Source organism: Lycorma delicatula, chromosome 4 (genome assembly GCF_047948215.1).
Source record: "Lycorma delicatula isolate Av1 chromosome 4, ASM4794821v1, whole genome shotgun sequence".
Lineage (NCBI taxonomy): Eukaryota > Metazoa > Arthropoda > Insecta > Hemiptera > Fulgoridae > Lycorma > Lycorma delicatula.
The window spans coordinates 205,108,649-205,134,738 of NC_134458.1; the positions used below are offsets into that span (position 1 = coordinate 205,108,649).

General features: G+C 31.3%; 1 protein-coding gene across 8 annotated transcripts in view; it reads right to left on the bottom strand.

The window, feature by feature from the left end:
* LOC142324237 (uncharacterized) overlaps positions 1 to 26,090 on the bottom strand; it is a 64,824-nt gene that overhangs the window by 20,450 nt on the left and 18,284 nt on the right. For 2 of the 8 annotated variants that reach the window (XM_075365082.1, XM_075365076.1), the window contains exons 1-3: positions 4,895 to 5,011; positions 3,992 to 4,143; positions 2,066 to 2,108 (exon numbers count right to left, since the gene is read on the bottom strand). In XM_075365082.1, the coding sequence (XP_075221197.1) occupies positions 2,066 to 2,076 (11 nt within the window). In that variant the 5' untranslated portion in view covers positions 2,077 to 2,108; positions 3,992 to 4,143; positions 4,895 to 5,011. The other 6 variants (XM_075365074.1, XM_075365078.1, XM_075365081.1 and 3 more) reach the window with 6 other exon arrangements.

Sequence of the window (26,090 nt, forward strand, 5' to 3'; positions counted from 1 at the left end):
TGACGAAAAGATTCGTGAAAACAGCCGTTTTACAATAACTGAGCTTTCTTTGGACTTTGTTGTTTGAAATTGTTTCACAGAAGATAGGTTACCACAAATTTTGTGCTAGGTGGGTGCCACAAATGCTTACAGAACAACGAATAAGGCAGCTTTGACGTTTTTGGAGGCCTACCACAGTCATGGAGATGCACTACTGGATCGAATCGTAACAGGAGACGAAATCTGGGTGAAACATGTGAATTGTGAGACAAAATTACAGTCCATGGAGTGGGGCACACAAGTTCCCCTAAAAAACCAAGGAAATGTCTGCAAACTCTGTCGGCAAGGAAGATCATGGCAAGTGTTCTGGGACGCAACAGTGATCGTGGTGCAACAGTAAACTCTAGAGCGGTACTGCAAAACATTTCAAAACCTTAGAGCTGTCCAAAACAAGCGCCGAGGAAAATTGCCATCTAAAATTTTGCTTTTGCATGACAATGCCCGACCTCACACGGCAAACCATACGCAAGAACTCTTGAACTCATTCAACTGGGAAGTTTTCCTTATCGCCCCTACAGTCCAGATCTTGCTGCAAGTGATTTTCACTTGTTCTCAAAAATGAAGACCTGGCTAGCAACACAGTGTTTTGACGGTGATGATGAGCTCCAAGTACGCGCCACTGAGTGGTTGAGATCACAGGTGGCAGAATTCTATGACACAGGAATTTCAAAGCTTGTCCACCACTATGATAAGTGCCTGAATTTGTATGGTGATTAGTTGAAAAGTAGTATTTTAGTCCCTCTTTCACATAGTTTTTCTTGTACTTGGTTTTTTAAAATTCCAAAACGTTCCTTACTTTCTGAATAGCCCTCGTATTAATGATATGCTGAATTCAAGGAAATTACTGATGGATGATCAACAGGATCCTCTTATTCTTGAAGTTATGGACATCTTGTTTTGGATATAACTGGGCCTTTTAATAATTTGTAATCACCCTCTGTCCAGTTTCAGCTTCAGAAGCATGACTCAAGCAAAATGAAAATGTGCTATTTAGTTATTTCAGCAATCAAGATGTTCGAGATGGCAGCTCAGAAGTAGGAAAGACACTCAAAGGTTCTCCACAGAGTAGTGTGCTAGGACGTTTGCTTTGGGTTGTTGAATTTGACAGATACAACTGAGATTATCCAATGATGATAAACAAAGCAGTCACAATTTTGCCATGGACATTCTTGATATACTGAACGAAGATAATGTGTTTTTAGAAAAAGTAATCTTCTCTGACAATGTTACCTTCTACGTTTCTGGTCACATTAAGAATCATAAATGTTGTATTTGGAGTAGCGAGAATCCTCATGCGATTTGACAACACGATAGCCCTAAAATTAACATTGGTGTGCATGATCAGACCATTCTTTGCTTACTGGTGCTATTATCTAATTTTACATCAGCAACATGTTACATTACTTTTAGGGACTACCTGCATGAACAATTTCGTCAATGTTATATTGGCTGTGATGGACGAATTCCATGAACACCTCAATTACCTGAGGTTACACCACTATTTTTTTTTCTTTGGAGTTTGTCGAAGAGGGTGTATGCAACAAAGGTTGTCTTCATCAATGAAATAAAAGGAAGAATCGAAGGTGTAAGGGAATTAATTCCCGATACTCTTCATAATGTGTGGTGTGAAACTGAATATCACCTAGACAGTTTATGTGAGTTGCTCATGTGGAACTTGTTTGATGTTAATAAGTGATAAAACTGCTAAGTACATTTCTTTATTAACATCTAAAATCCAATAATTTTTGATCACTCTGTATTGAAATACATTATAAAATAATTTCATTAATCCAAAAACTGTATTACATAATAGTAATAAAAATTGAAATTAAAATTTTTTACCAACAGCATAGACATAGTACTAATAATCTTTTTATTGAATAAACTTGTTTACTGACTGATTTAAGAACCACAAGAATGTAAAATAAGTGTACTATATAATAAATTGGCCAATAAAACAATTAACAATAGAACAATTTATTAACAAATTAATAAATAAAGCAAATTTATATTTTGTTTAGAGTACCTTCGATCCATGTTGTAGGCTTGAAATAATTTACAGCTTTGACCTGAAAATTAAAAAAAAAATTTATTAATATTCTCTAAACACTAATATAAAATTATATACTGCAGTTAAATACATGAAAACCATTAAAATACAATCAATTTAAAGAAAATTCACCTTCAAACTTTTTTATTTATAAACTTATATAGCTAGTTAGCAGAGGTTAGAGAAAATAAAATAAATTTTAAAAAACCATATTTTTAAAAATTAATCGTAACAATAAATAATTAGGTTTACCTATAAAATTAAAATGTTCAAAGCAAAGCAAAATTGTTATTATTTGAATTTATGATAATATATAAAAATTAAGAATATATGGAAAGCCACAAATTGGAAAAATAAAACTAACAAAGTTTTACAGATGTCTTTTTCAGAAGAGCAAATGGAAAGCCTAGATGATTCTGAATGTACATTCACAGTAGTAATCATGTACTGGAATAATTTAAGAAAAATCACTAGTTTCTGCATGTAAGAAAACTTCTTACAATTTATAATTGTAATGAAGAGGAAAATATGTCCTGAGAAAGATAAACTGCATTCTTCATAATGTAATATTCCATAATACCCAGAAGGTCTCATTAGTAAAATCTTTGTAAACTAGATTGTGAATGAGGATAAACTTGAAAAGAGAAAAGCAGGGACAAATGCAATAAACTGGTTTTTTATTTACTACTGCAACATTTGGTGCAGTATGATTTTCAGGATTATATTTTAACATTCACATACAATAAGCCTGTCTTATTTGTACAAAGTAGCTCATCTGAAAAAATTAACCACAGCCATGCCTAAGCCATATAAAAGAAATGTCATATGTAATATTTACAATCATATCTCAAGTCAATATTTCTTATGGTACATAGTTGGACAAATTAACTAATAAGTTAAAAAATTACTGAATTTGACTAATAAGTTAATTACTCAAATTCAGTAATTTATATTTGAACATTAATTTTAGCCCACAGATGTTTAATATGTTATACATATTGATGTTTAATATTGCCAGTAATGGCAATATTAAATAAACAGAAGGTACTTTTTTGTTATTGCACAGCCACTTTTCCTCAATTTTTTTATGCAAGTCATAAGAAAAAAAGTACTTTCAATAAAACAATAAACACCTCACAATCATAAACAACGATAATATAAAAACTACATCACGCTCTCGGTATAAAACTCACGAATGTTATTGAGACGAATTCTCACAATATTAAACGTTAAATAAGAGGATAGCGAGCGTAGGTCATGTTTGGTAAAGTTGTTGATATACGTACGATTCGTCAGTACACAGAAACAACATAACTCACGCTCGCTAACATATTTTTTGCTCATACATTGTAATAATATGTTTAATACCTTGTTTTTTTTTTTTTGACAAAGTTGCATCAAAAATGAAAAAAGTGGCAGTGCGATTACAAACAAATTACATTAAGTAATGTAACTACGAGAATAATTTTAGGATATTATTATCTTAGAATAATATCACTTCAGCTAGTCAAAATTTGGAGAGAATAGAATGCATGAAGACAAAATATTTCCCCCTATAAATAAAAGTTTACAAGATTATGCTTACTTTTATGAAAGCAAAGTTTTGAATTGAGTTAGATTTGGATAAAAGCTCAAATTCATTAATCCCAAAATCAATTGATGTTTAAATTCATCAAATTTAGAATTAAATAAATTTACTAATATACGTTTTTGTAAATTAAGTACGAATATCAAATAAACCAAACATAGCTAAATCCTACCGTAGATTACACATGTTTTAACTAAGCATTCCTGCAGTTTTAAAGAAATCACATAACCTATTTTACAAATCACACATAACCTATTTTACAAATTACTGTTCTACATATGTACCACGATATATATATATACAAACCATCTTACCTATATACCACAATGACAATTAAAAGTAACCAAACTCTGTAGAAATGAATTTAAAAACGTTCATAAGACCGTAAAATGTACAAATTTATCAATAAACGTCATAAAACCTCACAACTTCCCAAAAAAATTTTGAACCGAATAAAAAGATGTACCTACGACATTGATGTAAGCAGACAACGTTTGAAACAGAAATCTGTACTTACGTATTAACGCCATCGCAGCTACAGCTTTATTTAAGAACAAAGTAGTCAATCGCATTTCGGTGGAAAAGGGGCCGATATAGAGTTTTACATAAATAAATAAATATTTATCTTATAAATATAATTTAACCAAACTTAACCTACGCTCGCTAACCTTGACTAATTTTAACATCTTAATTTTTTGAGTATTTAATAAATTCAGTAATTACGATTATTTATTATTTAAATAATCAAATTGCAATAATTAATTTATTAAATAAATACTCAAAAAATTACGGTGTTAATTAGTCAAAGTTAGCGAGCGTAGGTTAAGCTTGGTTAAATTATATTTATAAAATAAATAAAAATAAATAGCCATTTATATTCTGTTTTGAATCTGCTTCGGCCCATTTTCTACCGAAATCGGATTGACTACTTTGTTTTTAAATAAAGCTGTAGCTGCGGTGGCGTTAATACGTAAGTACCCAGAAATCTTTAAAAACACTAGGCATAAAGACAAAAATATCAATTAATTAAATTTACGTTAAAGGTTAAATATTGAAATAAAAAGGATTTATTTATTATGAAGGATATATTTATTTATTAAGTAAGCAATTTTAATTGCTTGCAAACCATCAAAAGTGGGTTAATAACGAGCAAAAGCTCAACCAATTACAAACGTGACACGATTGCGTAATTTAATAATATATTACTAAAAAATTACATTATATCTGAAGTTAATTCGAGAAAGAACTATAGTGATATTGACACAATTAAAAAATAAATAAAATTGTATAATGGTTACTTATGCAGCAAAAAACACCACATAAATATTTATTACTGAACACACTGAACATTTTAACTGTACTAAATGTTTAAATGCATATTATTACAAAAGTAAACCGTTGGCATATGTTCAACAATAAAGTTAAGAATTTCAGCTGGAGATTTAAACAAAGACATTAAAAACAACAATATTTTGAAAACTAGCAGTACTTAAGATATTTATAAGTAAAAAAATGAATTCTTTGGTGACAAAATTAATGAAACAGTTTTTTCTTAGAAATTTTTAAAAAGTAGTTATGAAACCTTTCTTTTTTTAATATATTCAGGTCTTAAGTCTTATCAATGAATAAAGTGGTCATACGGATTTATCAAAGTTATAAATCGAAAGTTAGATATTTTTTTTTTTTGTTTAACCTCCGGGGCCACCGTTAGGTATTGATTCAGAGATGAAATGAATAATTTGTAGCGTGTTTGAAAATGCCATGTCTGACCGGAATTCGAACCCGGGACCTCCAGATGAAAGGCCGGGACCTTACCACTCGCGCCACAGAGGCCGGCGCAAGTTATATTTTACGATGAGTTTTTATTACTTCTATGAACACATTGATTTAGTATTTAAAACCTGGAACGGGCCACAAAGTAGGAATCGTTATTAAAAATCATAATAAAAAACTAGTCAGTAATACAAAAGTTTTATAAATACAATTCATTACTATTAAATAATTTATAATGTTAAAATAATAATTAAAATTAAATACAAAATTAATTTAATAATAATTGCATTATAAATACCAAATACAGTTCTGATTTACTTTATAACATTGATTCTCAAACTTTATCATTGAGAATCAAAACTTTTCTAGCGCCGCGAAAATTTTTCAACTTACCATCTGTTAAAAATAATAATGCAATTCCTGTTTTTAGGATGCGCTCGTAGAAACAGCAATTGCAGTTATTGTTTTTAAACGTGGCATATCCTATTTCTGAGTTGAAACTTACATTTTAAATGAGAGCAATTAAAACGCATATTTAATCATATTTGGAAGTATTTTTATTAAAATTGCTTTCAAGAAAATTACAATTTTATCTATGTAGTTATCTATATAACAACGATAGTGTAGCATACTCAATATAACAATACAATAATTAAAATAAAGTTTTCATTTGAAAAATTACACTTATATTAATGTGAAGGATGAATCTAATGTGCTTTGATGTAGTAGGTAATTTAATTTTAGTTTGAAGTATCAGGAAAACATAATTTTTCCCTTTTTTTTAATCAACCATCGCCTTCTAGACCGCCTGAAACCCCCCCCCCCAAATTTTCTGTGAGCCTTCTACCGCCCCTCCAGAAGGCATACAGCGCCCTCAAGGGGGCGTTATCACCCACTTTGAGAACGAATTCTTTATAATAACTAATATAAAATGATATTTAATTAACAATAAGGTAAGAAGAGAAAACATCTACAATTCATACAATACACTTTACGCAAGTATTATTCACTTTAACTGTTAACAAAAGAACTACACTGCACTTGTGAACGAATAGAATACTGTCAGTCTCACTCCTGTTCACAAATAACTTACCAAACAGCTTCTTGTTTGCAACCGCTGTTCGCAATTGAATACTTCACTAGTTTGTTACAAACACTGTGATCGCTTCTATCTCACACTGCACCGAACTCGAACTTGAAAAACTACTAACCGTCACTCCGCTGGTCCCCGGCAGTATTTAAAATTCCTGGCCTACAGTACCAGTACACTAGACACTGGATGCCGACATACTGTAGTGGCTGGGGTTCAAAAATTCCCTTATTTACATGTCATACATATCATTGGGGGCCCTGTAGGGGAGGAGGTTGCTTACTGTTCACTATATGCAATAAACAGATTGAACGACCACATTAGGAAGAAGAAAAAAGTCTGATGCACAACACATACTTCCTTGTACGCCTATTAAATTACATTTACATAAAAAGAACATAACTTTTTATTCATTAAAAACTTCTTTTTTTTGTTATTGAAGTCTGATTGATTCGAACCAATGTGCTTTCCCCTAAGATCCAAATATTTCATTAAAATTTTATTTGAATATAACTCTGGAAAAAACTAAAATAAGTACCACTTATATATCGTTGAAAAGCTCTTAATGAGGGCTTATTACTTTCTTTTTCCTGTTTAGCCTCCGGTAACTACCGTTTAGATAATACTTCAGAGGATGAATGAGGATGATATGTATGAGTGTAGTCTTGTACATTCTCAGTTCGACCATACCTGAGATGTGTGGTTAATTGAAACCCAACCACCAAAGAACACCGGTATCCACGATCTAGTATTCAAGTCCGTGTAAAAATAGCTGGCTTTACTAGGACTTGAACGCTGGAACTCTCGACTTCCAAATCAGCTGATTTTGGAAGACGCGTTCACCACTAGACCAACCCAGTGGGTAAAGGGGGAGGGGGCTTATTACTACAGTTAAGAAAAAGTCCAAAATCCAGATTATTTTTTATTTTGGGGTTTTTTTACACCTTTGGTTCAGTCGATTGTAATCAAAAGGGGAGGTGCACGACTAGATGACAACAGTTCTAAATCCAAAATTTCAACATCATACGGCTAAAAAAAACGGTGCCCAGAAATTTGTTTTTGAAAGACTTGGAAGACAACACGAAAAGCCATTAATTCTGTGAACGAAGAAGAGCGGAGTAAAAATCGCAAACATGTGGAACACACCGAAGAAGATAACTGAAGAAATGATGTTCTGATGGAAGATATCATTGAAAATTTCGTCATATCAACGAATAATTTCAGCTACTAAATTACTACAGATTGTGATGATGTCGATAGCTACGTCAATGATGTAACTGGAGCCACTTGCAGAAATTCTACCGGAAGAGGAGCCTAAATAAAGAATATTGGGAACGTTTCTCATTCCTTTCTCTCATAATCATACATTTTTCTCGAATAAATAAAATTATGTAATACATAAAAATATACTACAGATAAATAAAAAATTTCATTTATTAAAAAGTATTAAAAAAAAAAATACAAATATATAAGGAAGTATATAATACAGTAACTAACATTTTTTTTTTTTTTGCGCGGGCGTGAGTATGTATATTTGCACACGCGCGTAGAACGGTAGAATGACGAAGTCTGATAAAGAGAAAAAGAGTGGGAGAGAAAAAATGATAGGGCCTGAACGGCTGGGATAATGTGTATGAAAGAAAAGACGACACTTTTAAACGTAGTTAGTTAAAAATTTTGGCAATGATTGAGAAAAATTATTGACCTTCCAGAGAAAGGTTACTCGGTTACGACAAAAATATAACTTTTTACCGTGGCAGATAGCAATTCCGATCAAACACCAGTTTACTTCGACAAAACAGCAGATTCAATAATTAATGCTGTCGGTTGCATTCGCGTGCATACTTGAGGTTGTGAAAAACAGTGATGTAGTCATGTTGACAGTGCTAGCAGATGGCACATAACTTATTACCATTTATTGTATCTAAAAGAAATACTCTTCAAAGAGTGAAAAATTTGATGTCATCGTTAGGGGCCAAGAAAAAGGACGGTGGATAACCATTTTAATTTTGGAATGGGTAAAATATCGGTGGGGGTGGCGACTTGCTGCTCTTTTAAAATTGGATATTATGTTAGTGATGGACGTGTAATGAAGAAAAAGAGACTTCGAAAAAATAAAACAGTGTAAGTTTGTATTCCTACTGGAATGATGTCATTATTCCAGCCAATCGATATTTGTATTAAACGGCCTTTCAAAGCCTATTTGAAATATTCTTATTCAGAGTGGATGGCCAATAAAGTACATGAAACGACTCCTACAGAAAGACTGAAAAAGCCGAGTTTGACATTAATGTGCGAGTGGTTCTTTTTTTCTATATATAAATTGTTGTATATAATGTTTTTTTTTGTCTTCAGTCATTTGACTGGTTTGATGCAGCTCTCCAAGATTCCCTATCTAGTGCTAGTCGTTTCATTTCGGTATACCCCATACATCCTACATCCCTAACAATTTGTTTTACATATATTCCAAACGTGGCCTGCCTACACAATTTTTTTCTTCTACCTGTCCTTCCAATATTAAAGCGACTATTCCAGGATGCCTTAATATGTGGCCCATAAGTCTGTCTCTTCTTTTAACTATATTTTTCCAAATGCTTCTTTCTTCACCTATTTGCCGCAATCACTCTTCATTTGTCACTTTATCCACCCATCTGATTTTTAACATTCTCCTATAGCACCACATTTCAAAAGCTTCTAATCTTTTCTTCTCAGATACTCCGATTGTCCAAGCTTCACTTTCATATAAAGCGACACTCCAAACATATACTTTCAAAAATCTTTTCCTGACATTTAGATTAATTTTTGATGTAAACAAATTATATTTCTGACTGAAGGCTCGTTTCGCTTGTGCTATTCGGCATTTTATATCGCTCCTGCTTCGTCCATCTTTAGTAATTCTACTTCCCAAATAACAAAATTCTTCTACCTCCATAATCGTTTCTCCTCCTATTTTCACACTCAGTGGTCCATCTTTGTTATTTCTACTACATTTCATTACTTTCGTTTTGTTCTTGTTTATTTTCATATAAATTTTCATAGTTCTTGCGTAGGACTTCATGTATGCCGTTCATTGTTTCTTCTAAATCCTTTCTACTCTCGGCTAGAATTACTATATCATCAGCAAATCGTAGCATCTTTATCTTTTCACCTTGTATTGTTACTCTGAATCTAAATTGTTCTTTAACATCATTAATTGCTAGTTCCATACAAAAATTAAAAAGCAACGGGGATAGTGAACATCCTTGTCAGACTCCCTTTCTTATTACGGCTTCTTTCTTATGTTCTTCAATTATTACCGTTGCTGTTTGGTTCCTGTACATGTTAGCAATTGTTTTTCTATCTCTGTATTTGAACCCTACTTTTTTTAAATGCTGAACATTTTATTCCAGTCTACGTTATCGAATGCTTTTTCTAGATCTATAAATGCCAAGTATGTTGGTTTGTTTTTCTTTAATCTTCCTTCCACTATTAATCTGAGGCCTAAAATTACTTCCCTTGTCCCTATACTTTTCCTGAAACCAAATTGGTCTTCTCCTAACACATTTTCCACTCTCCTCTCAATTCTTCTGTATAAAATTCTAGTTAAGATTTTTGATGCATGACTAGTTAAACTAATTGTTCTGTATTCTTCACATTTATCTGCCCCTGCTTTCTTTGGTATTATTACTATAACACTTTTTTTGAAGTCTGACGGAAATTCCCCTTTTTCATAAATATTACACACCAGTTTGTATAATCTATCAATCGCTTCCTCACCTGCACTGCGCAGTAATTCTACAGGTATTCCGTCTATTCCAGGAGCCTTTCTGCCATTTAAATTTTTTAATGCTCTCTCAAATTCAGATCTCAGTATTGTTTTTCCCATTTCATCCTCCTCAACTTCCTCTTCTTCCTCTATAACACCATTTTCTAATTCATTTCCTCCGTATAACTCTTCAATATATTCCACCCATCTATCGACTTTACCTTTCGTATTACATATTGATTGGTGTACCATCTTTGTTAACACATTATTAGATTTTAATTTATGTACCCCAAAATTTTCCTTAACTTTCCTGTATGCTCCGTCTATTTTACCAATGTTCATTTCTCTTTCCACTTCTGAACACTTTTCTTTAATCCACTCTTCTTTCGACAGTTTGCACTTCCTGTTTACAGCATTTCTTAATTGCCGATAGTTCCTTTTACTTTCTTCATCACTAGCGTTCTTATATTTTCTACGTTCATCCATCAGCTGCAATATATCGTCTGAAACCCAAGGTTTTCTACCAGTTCTCTTTGTTCCGCCTAAGTTCACTTCTGCTGATTTAAGAATTTCCTTTTTAACATTCTCCCATTCTTCTTCTACATTTTCTACCTTATCTTTTTTACTCAGACCTCTTGCGATGTCCTCCTCAAAAATCTTCTTTACCTCCTCTTCCTCAAGCTTCTCTAAATTCCACCGATTCATCTGACACCTTTTCTTCAGGTTTTTAAATCCCAATCTACATTTCATTATCACCAAATTATGGTCGCTATCAATGTCTGCTCCAGGATAAGTTTTGCAATCAACGAGTTGATTTCTAAATCTTTGCTTAACCATGATATAATCTATCTGATACCTTGCAGTATCGCCTGGCTTTTTCCAAGTGTATATTCTTCTATTATGATTTTTAAATTGGATGTTGGCAATTACTAAATTATACTTCGTGCAAAACTCTATAAGTCGGTCCCTTCTTTCATTCCTTTTGCCCAGCACGTATTCACCCACTATATTTCCTTCCTTGCCTTTTCCAATGCTTGCATTCCAATCCCCAACTATTATTACATTTTCATCTGCTTTTACGTGTTTAATTACTTCATCAATCTCTACGTATACATACTCTACCTCATCATCATCATGGGCGCTTGTAGGCATATAGACGTTAACAATCGTTGTTGGTTTAGGTTTTGATTTTATCCTTATTACAATGATTCTATCGCTATGCATTTTGAAATACACTACTCTCTTCTCTATCTTCTTGTTCATTATGAATCCTACTCCTGCCTGCCCATTATTTGAAGCTGAGTTAATTATTCTAAACTCACCTGACCAAAAGTCGCCTTCCTCTTCCCACCGAACCTCACTAATTCCTACTACATCTACATTTATCCTATCCATTTCCCTTTTTAAATTTTCTAACCTACCAACCTTTTTTAAACTTCTAACATTCCACGCTCCGACTCGTAGAATGTTATTTTTTAATTTTCTGGCGACCCCTTCCTTAGTAGTCCCCACCCGGAGATCCGAACGGGGAATAGTTTACCTCCGGAATATTTTAACCAAGGAAGGCGCCTCCATCATTGCTATATGAAAATGCAGAGAGCTACATTTTCTTTGAAAAAAAGTAGCTGTAGTTTTCCATTGCTTTCAGCTGCGCAGTACTCAGAGGACTGAGTGATGTTGATATGGCCGTTTAAGTCGTCCTGACTTACGCCCTTAACAACTACTGAAAGAGCTGCTTCCCTCTTTCAGGAATCATTCCTTAGTCTGGCTCTCGACAGATACCTCTCCGATATGGTTCCACCTTCGGTCCAGCTACTCTCTATCACTGAGCACTCAAGCCCCCTCACCAACGGCAAGGTCTCATGATTCATAGAGGAGGGTATATAATGTAGTGTTATTTAATTACAATTTAATATAAAAATACATATTATAGTTTTTAATTTTTGTTGTTCAAAGAATAAATAAAAATAGATTGAAAACGTTACGCGTTAACCATTTTCCCAAAAACTACACCAAATTTTTCGGGTGCTTGTCTTACGCCAGTGGGCGTTGTATCCGAGTAAATACGTTGTGTGTGTGTATATATATACATATATATATATATATATATATATATATATATATATATATATATATAAAAAAGAAAGAATGGATATAACAAATAAATAAAAAATCATTAGAGGGAATGAGTAATACCCTGGTAAATTAGTTCATATTTCCGGCTTACAGCTCTGACGGCCTAAGTTGCCGTCAGAAACTATGAAATATGTCGTGCTCACTGACAACCGTGGGGATTTTGCAGATATCATTTCTGTCGTTGAAAAGTTTCTCTTCAATCCTAGTACCGTCTGCCGATTCGATAATCCCGTATCTTTAAGCGTAACTCCTGGAGAATGAGAAAGTAATTAGCACGCACGGGACACGATGCGAACTATTCGTTTGTTTTCGTAGTTAGTCAGCGGCATTTAGGCAGCAAAAGGGTACTATCGCGGTGCTGGAATCAACAGTGTTAGGCAGTTAACAGAAAAAATTTTTGTTTCAACATGTTTTACGCAATAAGTAAATCGATTCCGTCTGCGAGTGTTCCAAATATTAGGCGCCTAAATTTATAAAAGTACATTCAGATTTTTTCTTTATTACTAACATCGATTTCGTTGGAGAAAATAAAAACAAACAACTTTTTCTTTTTGCACCCGTGGACATATATTATACATTTAAACCGTGTTAAAATTGTATATAATACGTCACAGGTTATAATCCGGCAAAGAAAAAATAACTCCTTTGAAAATGTATAATCGATGCCCGAACGCGATACAGAACTCTATTGATTTTCTATTTTAATATCGGTTATGATTATTATTGGCCAGGCTTTACGTTCGCAAAAAGGTTTTTGAAAATAAAACATCGCCCAATCTTTTATTATTTCACTATTTCAATCGTGGCAAAACGCTTACACATGCGTCATCATATCAATAAAAAGTAATTTAATGCTCGTATTGCATTATTCATATACATAGTTAATAACTACAGATAATGACTGAAATAAATTGTAACTTCAATTCTATATAATTATTAGCTTTTTGTAGGTCTATAATTAATATAACACCGCTTTTTGTAGACGACGATCAATATATATATATATACATATACATTTTCAGTGCTTGACCGGTTTAAAGCCATTCTCCATTTCTTTCTGTTCTGTGCTAATCTTTTAACTCGACACACTATATCGTACTTTCTTGATTACCAGGACGGTACATTTCTGTCTGTGTCTTTCTCACAGTTTTTACCTTTTACAAGTCCCAGCCCCTTAAGTTCTATTTCTTTATAAAAATTCTGACGCAAATTTCTCTTCTTTGCTACTCATCTTAAAATCTCTTAGTTTCGAATTTTATCGACCCGCTTAATTTTCAAAATCCTTCTTTAACACCGCATTTCATATTTGTTTACTCTGTTTTTCCTGTTGTCTGTGTTTTACTAACATTAAGGTTTACGTTATACGCAAATTTTTTCAAAGAATATCTTTTTAATTTTTAGATATACATTTTATATAAACAGACTTCTGTTTTGCATGAAAGTTCTTCTTGCTTGTGCTAATCTAGTTTTGATAATCGCATCGCTTCATCCAAACTTTGTAACTTTGCAACCTAAATAAAAAAGTTCTCCCGCTTTTACTAATATTGCGTTTGATTGTTTTTATAAATATTCACCTTTTTATTATTTTATTTTCTGTCAGATTATTTTCAGACTGGAATTTCTGTTAAGCAATAAATCCACACACACTGGGCAAACAATAAAATTCAGAATGGAATTTTCAGCAATAAATCCACTCTTACGGTTATCAATGTATAATAAATATTACAAAAAAAAATAACAATAATAAATAAATAAATGTAATAATAATACTAATAATAAACAACAAGAGATTGAAATTACATAAAAAGTAATGATGCGAAACATAAGAAAATTCATGACGTTTCGTTTAAAATCCCAAGTTTTCTTTCAAATGTAAAAACACGTTATGCATTTTATGCATTTGCACACTTAGTCGACTAAATTAGATTGGCCAATCTTAGTTTGATCGGCCTAATGTGTTTTAAACTTTAAAAAGCCTAGGATCTAAGATAAGCGTCTTATAATTTGTTTGGCTTTTAATTCAAATTTCTTTTTTTGTGAGAACAATGCTAAACGGTTAGCGAAATAAATTGAACGTGAAAAAGCTCAAATAACTTCGCAAAAATGTTTATTTAAATTAGACGGCCGTTTTGTTAGAAATGTTAATTTCCCAGTGCGTCTTTAAGTTAATCGATATATTTCTTTATTTAATATTCACACGGTGAAATCATTTTTTCCAAAGGTAGTAATATTATACACCATCTGATACGTAAGTTTTTATCACGGCTTGCAGATTAACTCGAGGAATTATTTTCTCTGAAGAGTTTGTAGTTTAATAAATAGCTTCATAATGAGGATAAAAAATTAAACGCGATCCTATTTTACTTTCCAGTAATTTTTCTGTTAATTTCATTTACAAGTTCTTTCTTTTAATAAAAGAAATCATTCTTTCTATTTTTATTACTTTTGACAACTTCTACATACGGACACTTTTATTTCCGTATGAAATAAGCGTAAAAGTTCTAAAAATATTATTCCCTAACTGCGCAATAACTAATATTTTTTACACGCGCTTTTCTTTAGCTCACTTTCGTTCCACGGTTAGCGGATATTACACATGCGCAGAAGATGGAGAGGAATAGTACACATGCGCAGTAGGTTTTGAGATTATATCGATATAGTCGATCAACCAACGTAACACTTCGAACACCCCTACGAGATATCGAAAACTCCCGTGTTATATTTACTTCCGAAAATATTTAATCGTTCTAATAAAAAGTATTAAATAAAAAATGAAATTTAAAAACGTGCTTTTAAACAAATCTAAAAAATGGATTACCCAATAAACGTAAATAGAAGATAATTCTGTTTTCAACAAAATATGTGTAAAGTTGTCTATTTTCAAAACCACAATGAAAAGCACCGGGCGGGCGACCTTAGCTATATTTTGCACCTTAAATTTAGTTCATTCAAAGAAATTTACTACATATTGTATACTGAAGTTATCATTTCCATTTTGCATCAAAACCTTTGTCACATTTAAAGAATTTATGTAGATATTGAATATGAAAGCGCGTCCCATGCTTTTCATCGTGGTCTTGCAAAAATAAACAACTTAATACATATTTTTTGTTGAAAACAAAATTTTCTTCTATTTATGTTTACTGGGTAATCATTTTTTTTAGATTTGTTTAAAAGCGTGTCTTTAAAATCTTTTTATTTTTATCGTCTACCCAATATGGATCTTTTTAGGATAAAAAATTTACCAGTTATCTGCCATTTCCAGTAGTCAAGAACGGTTATTAAAAAAAACAGAAACTGGTATCTTAACAAAATTCATAATAATAATAAAAAAGTAACTATTGCTATAAACGTAACAGATTAACTGTTACAAAGATGGAAAAATACTGTTAAAAACCACTTCAATCAATTTAACTGCCACAGAGGGTCAAGCCACCGGCTTAAATAATATTCTATAGACACGTACCTTATCTGTACGTGCTTGCTTTGTGAAAAATATTTATGTACAAAAAATGATATCTACATCATAAAAATGATGCTTTTAATTTCAGTAAAAACTGTCTTCATTTTTTCAAAATTGACATGATTCAATCATTTATGATGAAATTTTATTTCTTGAAATACAGCCGGTAACCGAAAAATCGTGTGTAGAGATATCCAAATTGCATGGAGAAAAATGGGAAAATATTTAAATAAAAGGTCCGCTTTCTAATTATTTTAGGCTAGTCTCGCACGGGCGTAAAGAAGAGTTAAGACTTTTTTTTTAATTTTATAGCTGTTGAGATTAATCACATGTAATACTTAATAAAGTTGTGTTTATTTATTTATGTTGGTAACGCCAAGTAACAGATAAGAAAAAAGAAAAATAATTTTAATAATAAAATAGTCAAATGGTATATGTACATAATCACTTCAATAATTGAATATGAACTATTATAATCTGATTAACTATAATCTAATTCTAACATTTATTCAACCAGTTCTAACAAGGTAGCAGAGCGTGGCTGTATTAATAAAAAGTGTGAAAATAAATACTAAGTGGCTGTTGAAAGTTAAAAAGACGAAAACTTATAAACGAAGAACAAGTTCTATTTTTCGATTATTAAAAGCTAAGCAAAATTGCGTATATGAAAATAAATGATAATGATATCGTTTTTCGATGGGACTGAGAATTAAATTGAAAAAAATTATCAAATTTGTTAAGTTTAAGACATTGCTACAAGAGAAAAGGGAGATACGGATAATACTGATGTTTGGAAAACAGCTGATATTAAAGCTACAACCTATATTTATAGTGCCATTTCGAATAAACGCCTGGAATATATCTGTAAACGTGATTCAGCGTACAAAGTAATGAAAAAGTTTGATGAAATTTATTTTAAAGAATCTACGGCATTATAAATATGTAAAATCGATTGAATAAAAAGTCAAACTGAGCTAACCGAAGAAGTTTTTCCTTGGATAAAAGGAACCTCGTATCAATGGAAATTCTTTCATTACTGAAGTAAATACATCTGAGATTAATAATAATAAAAATATATTAGATAAGGATCAGATAAATTGGATACTCGATAGCGGTTGCACTGATTATATTCTAATCCTTTTTTGATGAACAGGAAAAAGCAATCGATGTAGAATTAGGTGGTCCTACGTTAACTACCACAAAAATAAGCAAAATAAAAGTGAAAATAATGAAGCGACTCAATTTTTTTTTATGTAAAAGAAATAATACAAAATTTAATAAGCTGTTTTCTAAAACAATGAAAAATAAGATTGTATCAGCTTTTTAAAATTTACAAGCAAAATAGAAAATTAATAGCTATTGTTATAAAGGATGGTAATTTATATCGTATGAGTTATTTATAATCAAACCAAAGAATAATGTAAGTTAAGTAAACTATGAATGTAAAAGTGATTATGAAAATAAAAATGATTTTAAAAGAAAAATGGCATCGTACTTTGGTACATACGCTCTTTCGAAATTTCCTCCCCCCGTAGGTTTTTTCTATATTTTTGAACGATATATTACGAATTGTACGTGTATCAACATAACCTATATCATAGCTAAAGCTCGCTTAGAAATGATTCGTTAACAATATCATAGATTATAGTAAACTAGCATATTGTATTACGCATGTTTATTGCATTACATTTACCCGAAGTTTGTAATTGTTTCATCCATTGTCAATGTAGAAGAAAATGTTGTAAAAGAAAAAACTAATATATTATGATAGTAAAGAATATTTGACGCAAACGTTTATTCAGAAAGAAGGGCATACGTATGATTCCATGCTCGACTCGTGAGTTAATGGTTTGGCAGAAATATACAACAAATCAGTTACGGCTAAGTGTTTGTTGGCCGAAGTAAGCTTACTTGAAAAACAGAACTATAGTTAATACTATTGAATGTTAACACTATGTAATACCTTATGAAACCTAGTGCCAAGTTTTTAAAATTGTTCGCACTTCTTATGAGAATACCAGATCGAAATTGAATGATAAAGCGAGATTAGAAATATTGTTTGAATATGAAGTAGGCAACCGAATTCTAATAAAATACTAGATGCGAGATATCTTTACATAGTGGAAAAGAATGTAAAACGCATAAGTTTTAAAGTCAACATAACTGATATTAAAAACTGATCAAACTAAAAAAAATCAAACGGTAGTAGCGAGTCTGAAGAAAACAACTAATGATTAATATAATGAGAAAGAAACTAGACGGTCAGTTAGAGTAAGAAAGCCAGTATTTGGTGTGTAAAACTAATGATGTATGTAATTTTTGGTAATTGTACAAAATATATGCGAGGAGGCAATGCTAAGCAGTGAAGCGGTAAAGATAAAAAGGTAAATTGACGTAAAATGGATTTCTAGAAAGAAAAGAAAATACTAAATTTAAGGAGATATGTTGAATATATAATAAATTATATGTAATATTTACTAAATTTGTATTTATTTATGATGGTAATGTCATGTAACAGATAAGAAAAAGAAAATTTAGTCTTAAAATACTTAAAAAAATAGAAATTATAATTCGGAGAATTCTAAGCCCAGTGAAAACGGCAATTATAGACAACGAAAACATAACGAAACGAAGAAATTTACTAACACACAAAGTTGAATGACGATGAAAAAACGAATATTATTTATCGTCGGACAACTTTTTAGAATGGCCATTAATCATTTAAAAGGAAAAATCATTTAGAAAGAAAACAGATTAGTTGATGTTATAATCGCTCTAAAAAACCAAAACCTCTCATATCAGACAAAAAAGTATAAAGAGAAAATTGAATCGATACAGGATTCCAAGAAAAAGGAAAAAAGGTAAATCTGATCAAGAAAGAAAGAACAGCAAGCTCAAAGAATAAGAGAATATTGAACAAAGAGAAAACTTCTAGAAGGTGAAGATTGGAACGTGTCTTTCAGAAGCCAAAATCGAAAAGAAAAGTCGACTGGTGGTCACATCAGCACATGAGTAACTGAATATTACCATTTAAACTATTTTATGTTGGTGGTCATTTTAAACTAAGTTTATACAATTTAATTTTAACGGTTATTCAGATTTTGATCTGACTATAAGTATTAATGAATTTTATTATTTTAATTTTTTCTTACTTTTCTGTTTTTTGTTAATTTGTTTAATTTAAAAGTAAATATTTAAAAAAAAAGGTTTACACAAATGATACAGCAGAAAATACTATATAAAAGTATACAAAGCATGTTCTCCAGTTACTTATTAAATGTACAGATGTTTCTGTCAATAAAAAAATATTTAAATAACTTGTAAAATAAAAATGTATTCATATAAGTCGATTTCCGTAGTGGAGTAGTATCTCAGCCTTTCATCCGAAGGTTCGGGATTTGAAGTTTTCACAGTAGAATTTTATCATACAGTAACTATTATTGGAGGGTTGGCCTGTTATTATTTGAATAAATAATCTTTGTAGATGAGATTACATAATAAAAAAATATGTTAAAATGCAGTTAAAAAAAATTAATTTAAAACTCACCAGAAATTCTAGTGAAATTTAGTCCCAACTAAATATAATAAAAAAGAACGAAAGTAAAAAAGGACAGGTAAACAATAAATGAAAGGTGGTTTTTAATGAAGAGAGAACGAAACATGTTCTGTCTGACTTTTTACTTCCTTGTACGAAGTAAAGGAAGTATTATGATCGCTAAAAATTTCGGTTTCCAGATTTCAACGCAAATATCCATTTTGACCATCCCTGAATCCATTTTTACTAGTTTCGGCCTAACGTCTGTATGTACGATTGTATCTCGCATAACTCAAAAAAGAATAGCCGTATGATGTTGAAATTTTGGATTTAGAACTGTTGTCATTTAATCGTGCACCTCCCCTTTTGATTACAATCGACTGAACCAGAGGTGTTAAAAAAAACCCAAAATAAAAAATAATCTGGATTTTGGACTTTTTCTTAACTGTAGTAATAAGCCCCCTCCCCCTTTACCCACTGGGTTGGTCTAGTGGTGAACGCGTCTTCCAAAATCAGCTGATTTGGAAGTCGAGAGTTCCAGCGTTCAAGTCCTAGTAAAGCCAGCTATTTTTACACGGACTTGAATACTAGATCGTGGATACCGGTGTTCTTTGGTGGTTGGGTTTCAATTAACCACACATCTCAGGTATGGTCGAACTGAGAATGTACAAGACTACACTCATACATATCATCCTCATTCATCCTCTGAAGTATTATCTAAACGGTAGTTACCGGAGGCTAAACAGGAAAAAGAAAGTAATAAGCCCTCATTAAGAGCTTTTCAACGATATATCATAAGTGGTACTTATTTTCGTTTTTTTCCAGAGTTATATTCAAATAAAATTTTAATGAAATATTTGGATCTTAGGGGAAAGCACATTGGTTCGAATCAATCAGACTTCAATAACAAAAAAAAGAAGTTTTTAATGAATAAAAAGTTATGTTCTTTTTATGTAAATGTAATTTAATAGGGGTACAAGGAAGTATGTGTTGTGCATCAGACTTTTTTCTTCTTCCTAATGTGGTCGTTCAATCTGTTTATTGCATATAGTGAACAGTAAGCAACCTCCTCCCCTACAGGGCCCCCAATGATATGTATGACATGTAAATAAGGGAATTTTTGAACCCCAGCCACTACAGTATGTCGGCATCCAGTGTCTAGTGTACTGGTACTGTAGGCCAGGAATTTTAAATACTGCCGGGGACCAGCGGAGTGACGGTTAGTAGTACTTTACTTCCTTGTACGAACTACAAGGAAGTAAAGTTTTCAGATTACAATGGAAATATCCATTTGGACCATCCCTGAATCCATTTTGACTAGTTTTGGTGTGACGTCTGTACGTATGTATCTTGTATAACTAAAAAACGATTAGCCGTAGGATGTTGACAATTTGGATTTATGACTTTTGTAACTTATAGTTCTGCACCTGTCCTTTTGATTGCAACCTACTGAACCAAAGCTGTCCAAAAAAGCCCAAAATCCAAAATAATTTGGATTATAGGCTTTTTCTTAACTGCAGTAATAAGTCCTAATTGAGAGCTTTTCAACGATATAACATAAGTGGTACTTAATTTCATTGATTCCAGAGTTATAGCCAAATAAAAATTCAATTAATGAAATATTTTTATCTTACAAGGGGAAGGCACGTCGATTCGAATCAGACTTGGTCTCCTTTTTTTTAACTTTTTTTTTAATTTAAATATATTGATTTATTAATAATTATTAACCACTGATTGTAAAAAAAGTTACGGTAAATAATAATTCAATAATAACAATATAAAAAAAAACCGTGAAAAATATCAAAAGTTATTAGTGAAATAAAATTTTATGTACTTTTAAAAATGTGTATATGTAATTTAATAGGCATTATTACATATATGTATATATATGTAAAGGATTTGGTGAAACGTATAACTATTTACTGTTAATTGAAAATTATAATTTAGAATCGTATTATGTTTGGATTTCCTACTTTAATCTCTGTTCAATTTTATTTAATTACTCTGGAATTTCTGTTTAATTTTATCTACGTTAAAGTTAACTACAGTGTTGGGTAAAGTTAACAAAAAACACACAGCTAGTATTTGCCAAAAGAAATTGGACTTTATTGAAAGTGAAACAAATGAACTTATGTTATAATCATAACCTTAAAACATAAAAGGAAATTATGAAATTAACATAACTTAATGATACTTAACATATCAGCTGAATCAACAAATGAACAATGATGTTAAATGCAAAAATACATGAATAAACATTTTTTAAATACACAATGTAACAAAGCCTGAAAACAGGAGAACATAAAACACCTTATTTTTAAATTAGATACTTAAAACATAACATCAATAGAGAGTGGAACTGGAAAACAGTTGCACTACTAACATATACTGTAATATGAAAATTAGCAATGAGATGTCATTAGCTTAGAAAAAATAAATTACAATAATTTCAGTATAGAAGGCGTTAATTACAATATAATCACATTAAAATAAGTAATAATATAAATGGAGTTTATGTTGATAGATAAGCATTCTTGAAAATACAAAAATCACAAAGTCCTAAAACATACCTGCACATCAGGAGTAATTTGCTTTAGGTTAATTTACGAGAAGTATTATGAATACAGTGCATAAGTAGCAAAGAATTAATCTCGGCGATCAACAAGTTGCACAAATAAATTATAGTTAATTACAATAACAAATCGTAATAATTAAACATGTAAAATAGCTAAGCCACCTATCATGATTGCACTTAAGCGAATAAATGGTTTTCTTTTAGCTAAACTTGAAATCGAAAGGCATAAGGTATGATGAACTGAATGTTCCACAAATTTCAATGATAAAATCACTGTTTAACGCAATAATGAAAATTGAACTTGCCTGTAGCACACAAATAATATCAAGAGACGAACTCGTGAATGAAGGTACATGAATACATACAGTAATCCTGGGCGTAGTCCGCACTGGTGTTTCAGGAATACAGAGGTGTGATGTGGTTTAGTGGTAGAGTAATACGTAGCATCTCAGATGTGTAGCGACGAGTTTGGAGATTCTGCTTGGATGAGAATATTATCACAAAGTTTGCAGGAGAATGGCCATAGGCGACTGTATAGGAGGAAAGTTGGATCTACTCTGCCGAAAAGATGGCTGAAAGAAAAAAAGGGGAAACCAGATCCAGGTAGTGGACAGGAGAGAGTGTGTGTAAAAAAACAAGAGATGTGTGCATGTATTAGTATGGGAACGAAAGAATAACGGGTGTATGAAAGGGGTAGTCAAAAATAATTGGAGAAAAATGCACGCGGTCACTAAGGATGACGGAGGGAAAGAGTCTGGCAGGCGCCAGAAGTGTCGAACACGAGAACAAATAATCAAACAGGTACAAATGACAAGCCCAAAAATGCGAAACATAGTAAAATTTAACATTCCTGTAACAAACAATAGGACCCAACCCTAGCTTAGAATTCATTGAAAATAACGGAAACTTTACGCTAAACGGCGTAATAAATATACAGAGTGACTGAAAAATACTCTCACAAGAACAATATATACACAGAGTCATACATGCCCGATCTTTAATAAATTGCAAAAAATTCTGATCTTTTTAAGTATTAAAGAAATAATCTTAAGAAGTATAAAAAAAAAGAGAAACGAAGTACGGTCACCTCCTAGTGTTGACCGTACCTCGCTAAGTCATCGGGCAAAATATATTATTTTGCTTTCAGTTATAACTAATATTTTTAAGATGGGGCAGAATGTTTTGAAAGCCACATTCTTCGATCACTCAAAGTTTCGGGCCCTGCACTGACCAAGCTGTTGCTCTGAAATTACAATACACTGATATTTTTTACAAATTGAACAGTCTTTTATTTTTATTTATCATTGTTATTCTCATAGGCATGAGTTTAATGAGCACAGCGGGGTCCAAGGGACACAGCCCTCTGGCTAGACGAGAAGGGCGAGCGAAGCGAACCATGACCGGCTAAATATCTAGTTACCGCGACGGGAAACGAAAGTAACCATATAGAGCGGGCGAGGCCGCGACGGAGATGCTAGATTGGGGATTGTTAATTAATTTTTCTTTTATCTTATTGGTGGACTTCTGCTGCTTATCAATTTATATGGAATTATTTCATTTCAGTAATAAGATGGATTGGTCTGATGGATTAATAAGATTGTCCAATTTTTTGTTTTTCCTTTATGTAAGCGTTGGACAACAATTCGTATTTTATCGTATATTCCTTCTACATTTGTAATAAAACTTTTATTTACAGTTTTATCACGATTTAAGGAACATTTAAAAACAATATTCTCGATTAAATAATTTTTATTTATGAATAAATAAGTTTGCTATTAAAAAAATATTGCGAGTAAAGCAGCAGTATATTTTATATATATATATATATATATATATACTACATAGAAAAAACATTAAATACTTTTGAAATAGTCGTATTCCACAGTATTTATACATCTCATTTCTGGACTAGAAAATACCTCTATTAGAAAGCATATGTTTTTTCCGTAATAAAAACTTCTTTCATAGTAAATATAATTTACTAGTTATGTGAATAAATAATAATTATCGGGTAACTAGTTCTACAAAAGAGCTAACCAGATGGTGAGGTACCCTTCTTGTGCTATGCAGGTGGATACTTCATGTCGAATTTATTGTTAAATTCACCAACCTTCCGATTTAGGTACTTAAGGACTGGCGCTGAGTGATATCGGTATAATTAGGTTTAAATCAACATTAAGTGGGCTTTATTCATTTGGTTTTTTAAAAATATTAATCCTACTTGTAAATTAAAATAATAACAATAAAACACGTTTTCTCTCAAGAAATTAAATTTTTATCAGTCGTAGCTGCTGCTTATTTGATTTTAGGGGCCAAAAATAAAGCGTTAAATAAAAAAATAATTTTACTTTAATGAGAATTAAAATAACGTCACTAAGAATTTTAACCTTACTGAATCCAGAATAACCACGATTTTAAATAATTTTACCGATCGGAAATTATTATCTTTTAAGTGGTTAGTTGGAAACTATTCAGACAGTCTTTTTTTGTGTAATTTATTTGTATTTATTGTATTTATATCCATTTATCATTTATTCAAAGATTCTTAGGTTCATATCCTAGTAAAGGTTAGTTGCTTTTGTACGGATCTGTAAAGTAGACAGTGATTACCGGTGTACTTTGGTGGTTAGGGTTCAATTAACCATACGTTTCAGGAGTAGTCGGCTTAAGTCTCTACAAGACTACATCTCATTTACATTTCATATAGATCATCCTCATCTCATTGGGCCGTGGGGAGGGGATTACTGTTGTTCGCCAGTTGAATAGATTGCAACGTACAGATTAGGGAAAAACATTTATTTTGATCAAAGACAGTGATTGGAAAATTTAAACTTTATGAGATGCAGGAGCTTTCTCACTAAGACGCTAATAAATATTTATATCGTTTGTCGTTCTCAGATGACATAGTTTAGTTGCAAAAAGCTAATAAGTGCAAACAGATTTACCTCTCGCATTATAATAAGATATCTTTGTTAATAATAAAAGCTGATAAAATGCGATAATAAAATCACCACATCAAAACAAATAGATTAAACCTTTGGTTAGATAGATAAATTATAAGAATTATAGTAATCACTGTTCTGTTACGCATGTTTTTCACGTTAAACATTATTAAATAAAAATTAAGTGGAAAAAATTCATAGTTGTAACTTTAATAAAAATTCAATGCTAAAAATACATACAAAAATAAATTACAAAAAAGTTTTAAGGAAGTTAAGCCCAAGATGGCAATCCAACTTGCAAATTTCAGTATTAATCTTTTTTTTGTGTGACCTCACACACAAGGGGAAGCATTCAAACTTTTTTAATTTTTAATAATTAAAAAAATAAATAATCCCTAAAATGGTGAAAATAAATTTTAAAAACCTACCTTTTTAAAATTGTTTAAAAAATACAACGTTACAGCCATAATTCTAAATAAAAAAGAGTAACAATTTAAATAATAAATTAAGAACACAGTGAACATTTTTACGTAATTTGTTTTTAGAGTAGATATTTTGATAATAGAATTAAATAAAATTTTATGTACTTTTCATTTAAAAAAAAAATTGTATATGCAATTTATTAGGCGTACAAGGAAGTCAAGTGGTCTCCATGTACTGGAGGGATGCAGCTAATTTCTGTGTTTTTCTATAATTTTTAATGGACTTACCAATAATGCAAATCTTGTTTTCAATTTTCAATAACAGTTTAATACAGCTCTTTATTGGAATTAAAATTATAATTATTTTTAATATTGTGCTAATATAAAAAAAAAATGAAAAGATATTACTTCTAAATAATCTTAACGGATTATAAGGCAATTTATCAAAATTTCGCACATACATTGTTTTTAGCGTAAATTTATTCACGTACAATACTGTTTATAAAAGTTGTTCGAGATTTTAAAGCTGTTAAAATTTAAAAAAAATTACTTTTGAGATTATAAATCTCAAAAGTAATCTCTACATATATCATGTTCCATCAGAGGAAATATTCTCGCGCGGATTTTAAGTATATCAACTAAATAATTTCAGTTTTTTACTGGTAATTCAGAAGTAGTATTTTAAAGTTAAATTATTTTCTTCTATAGAAATTAGCGAAATAGTTCAATTAT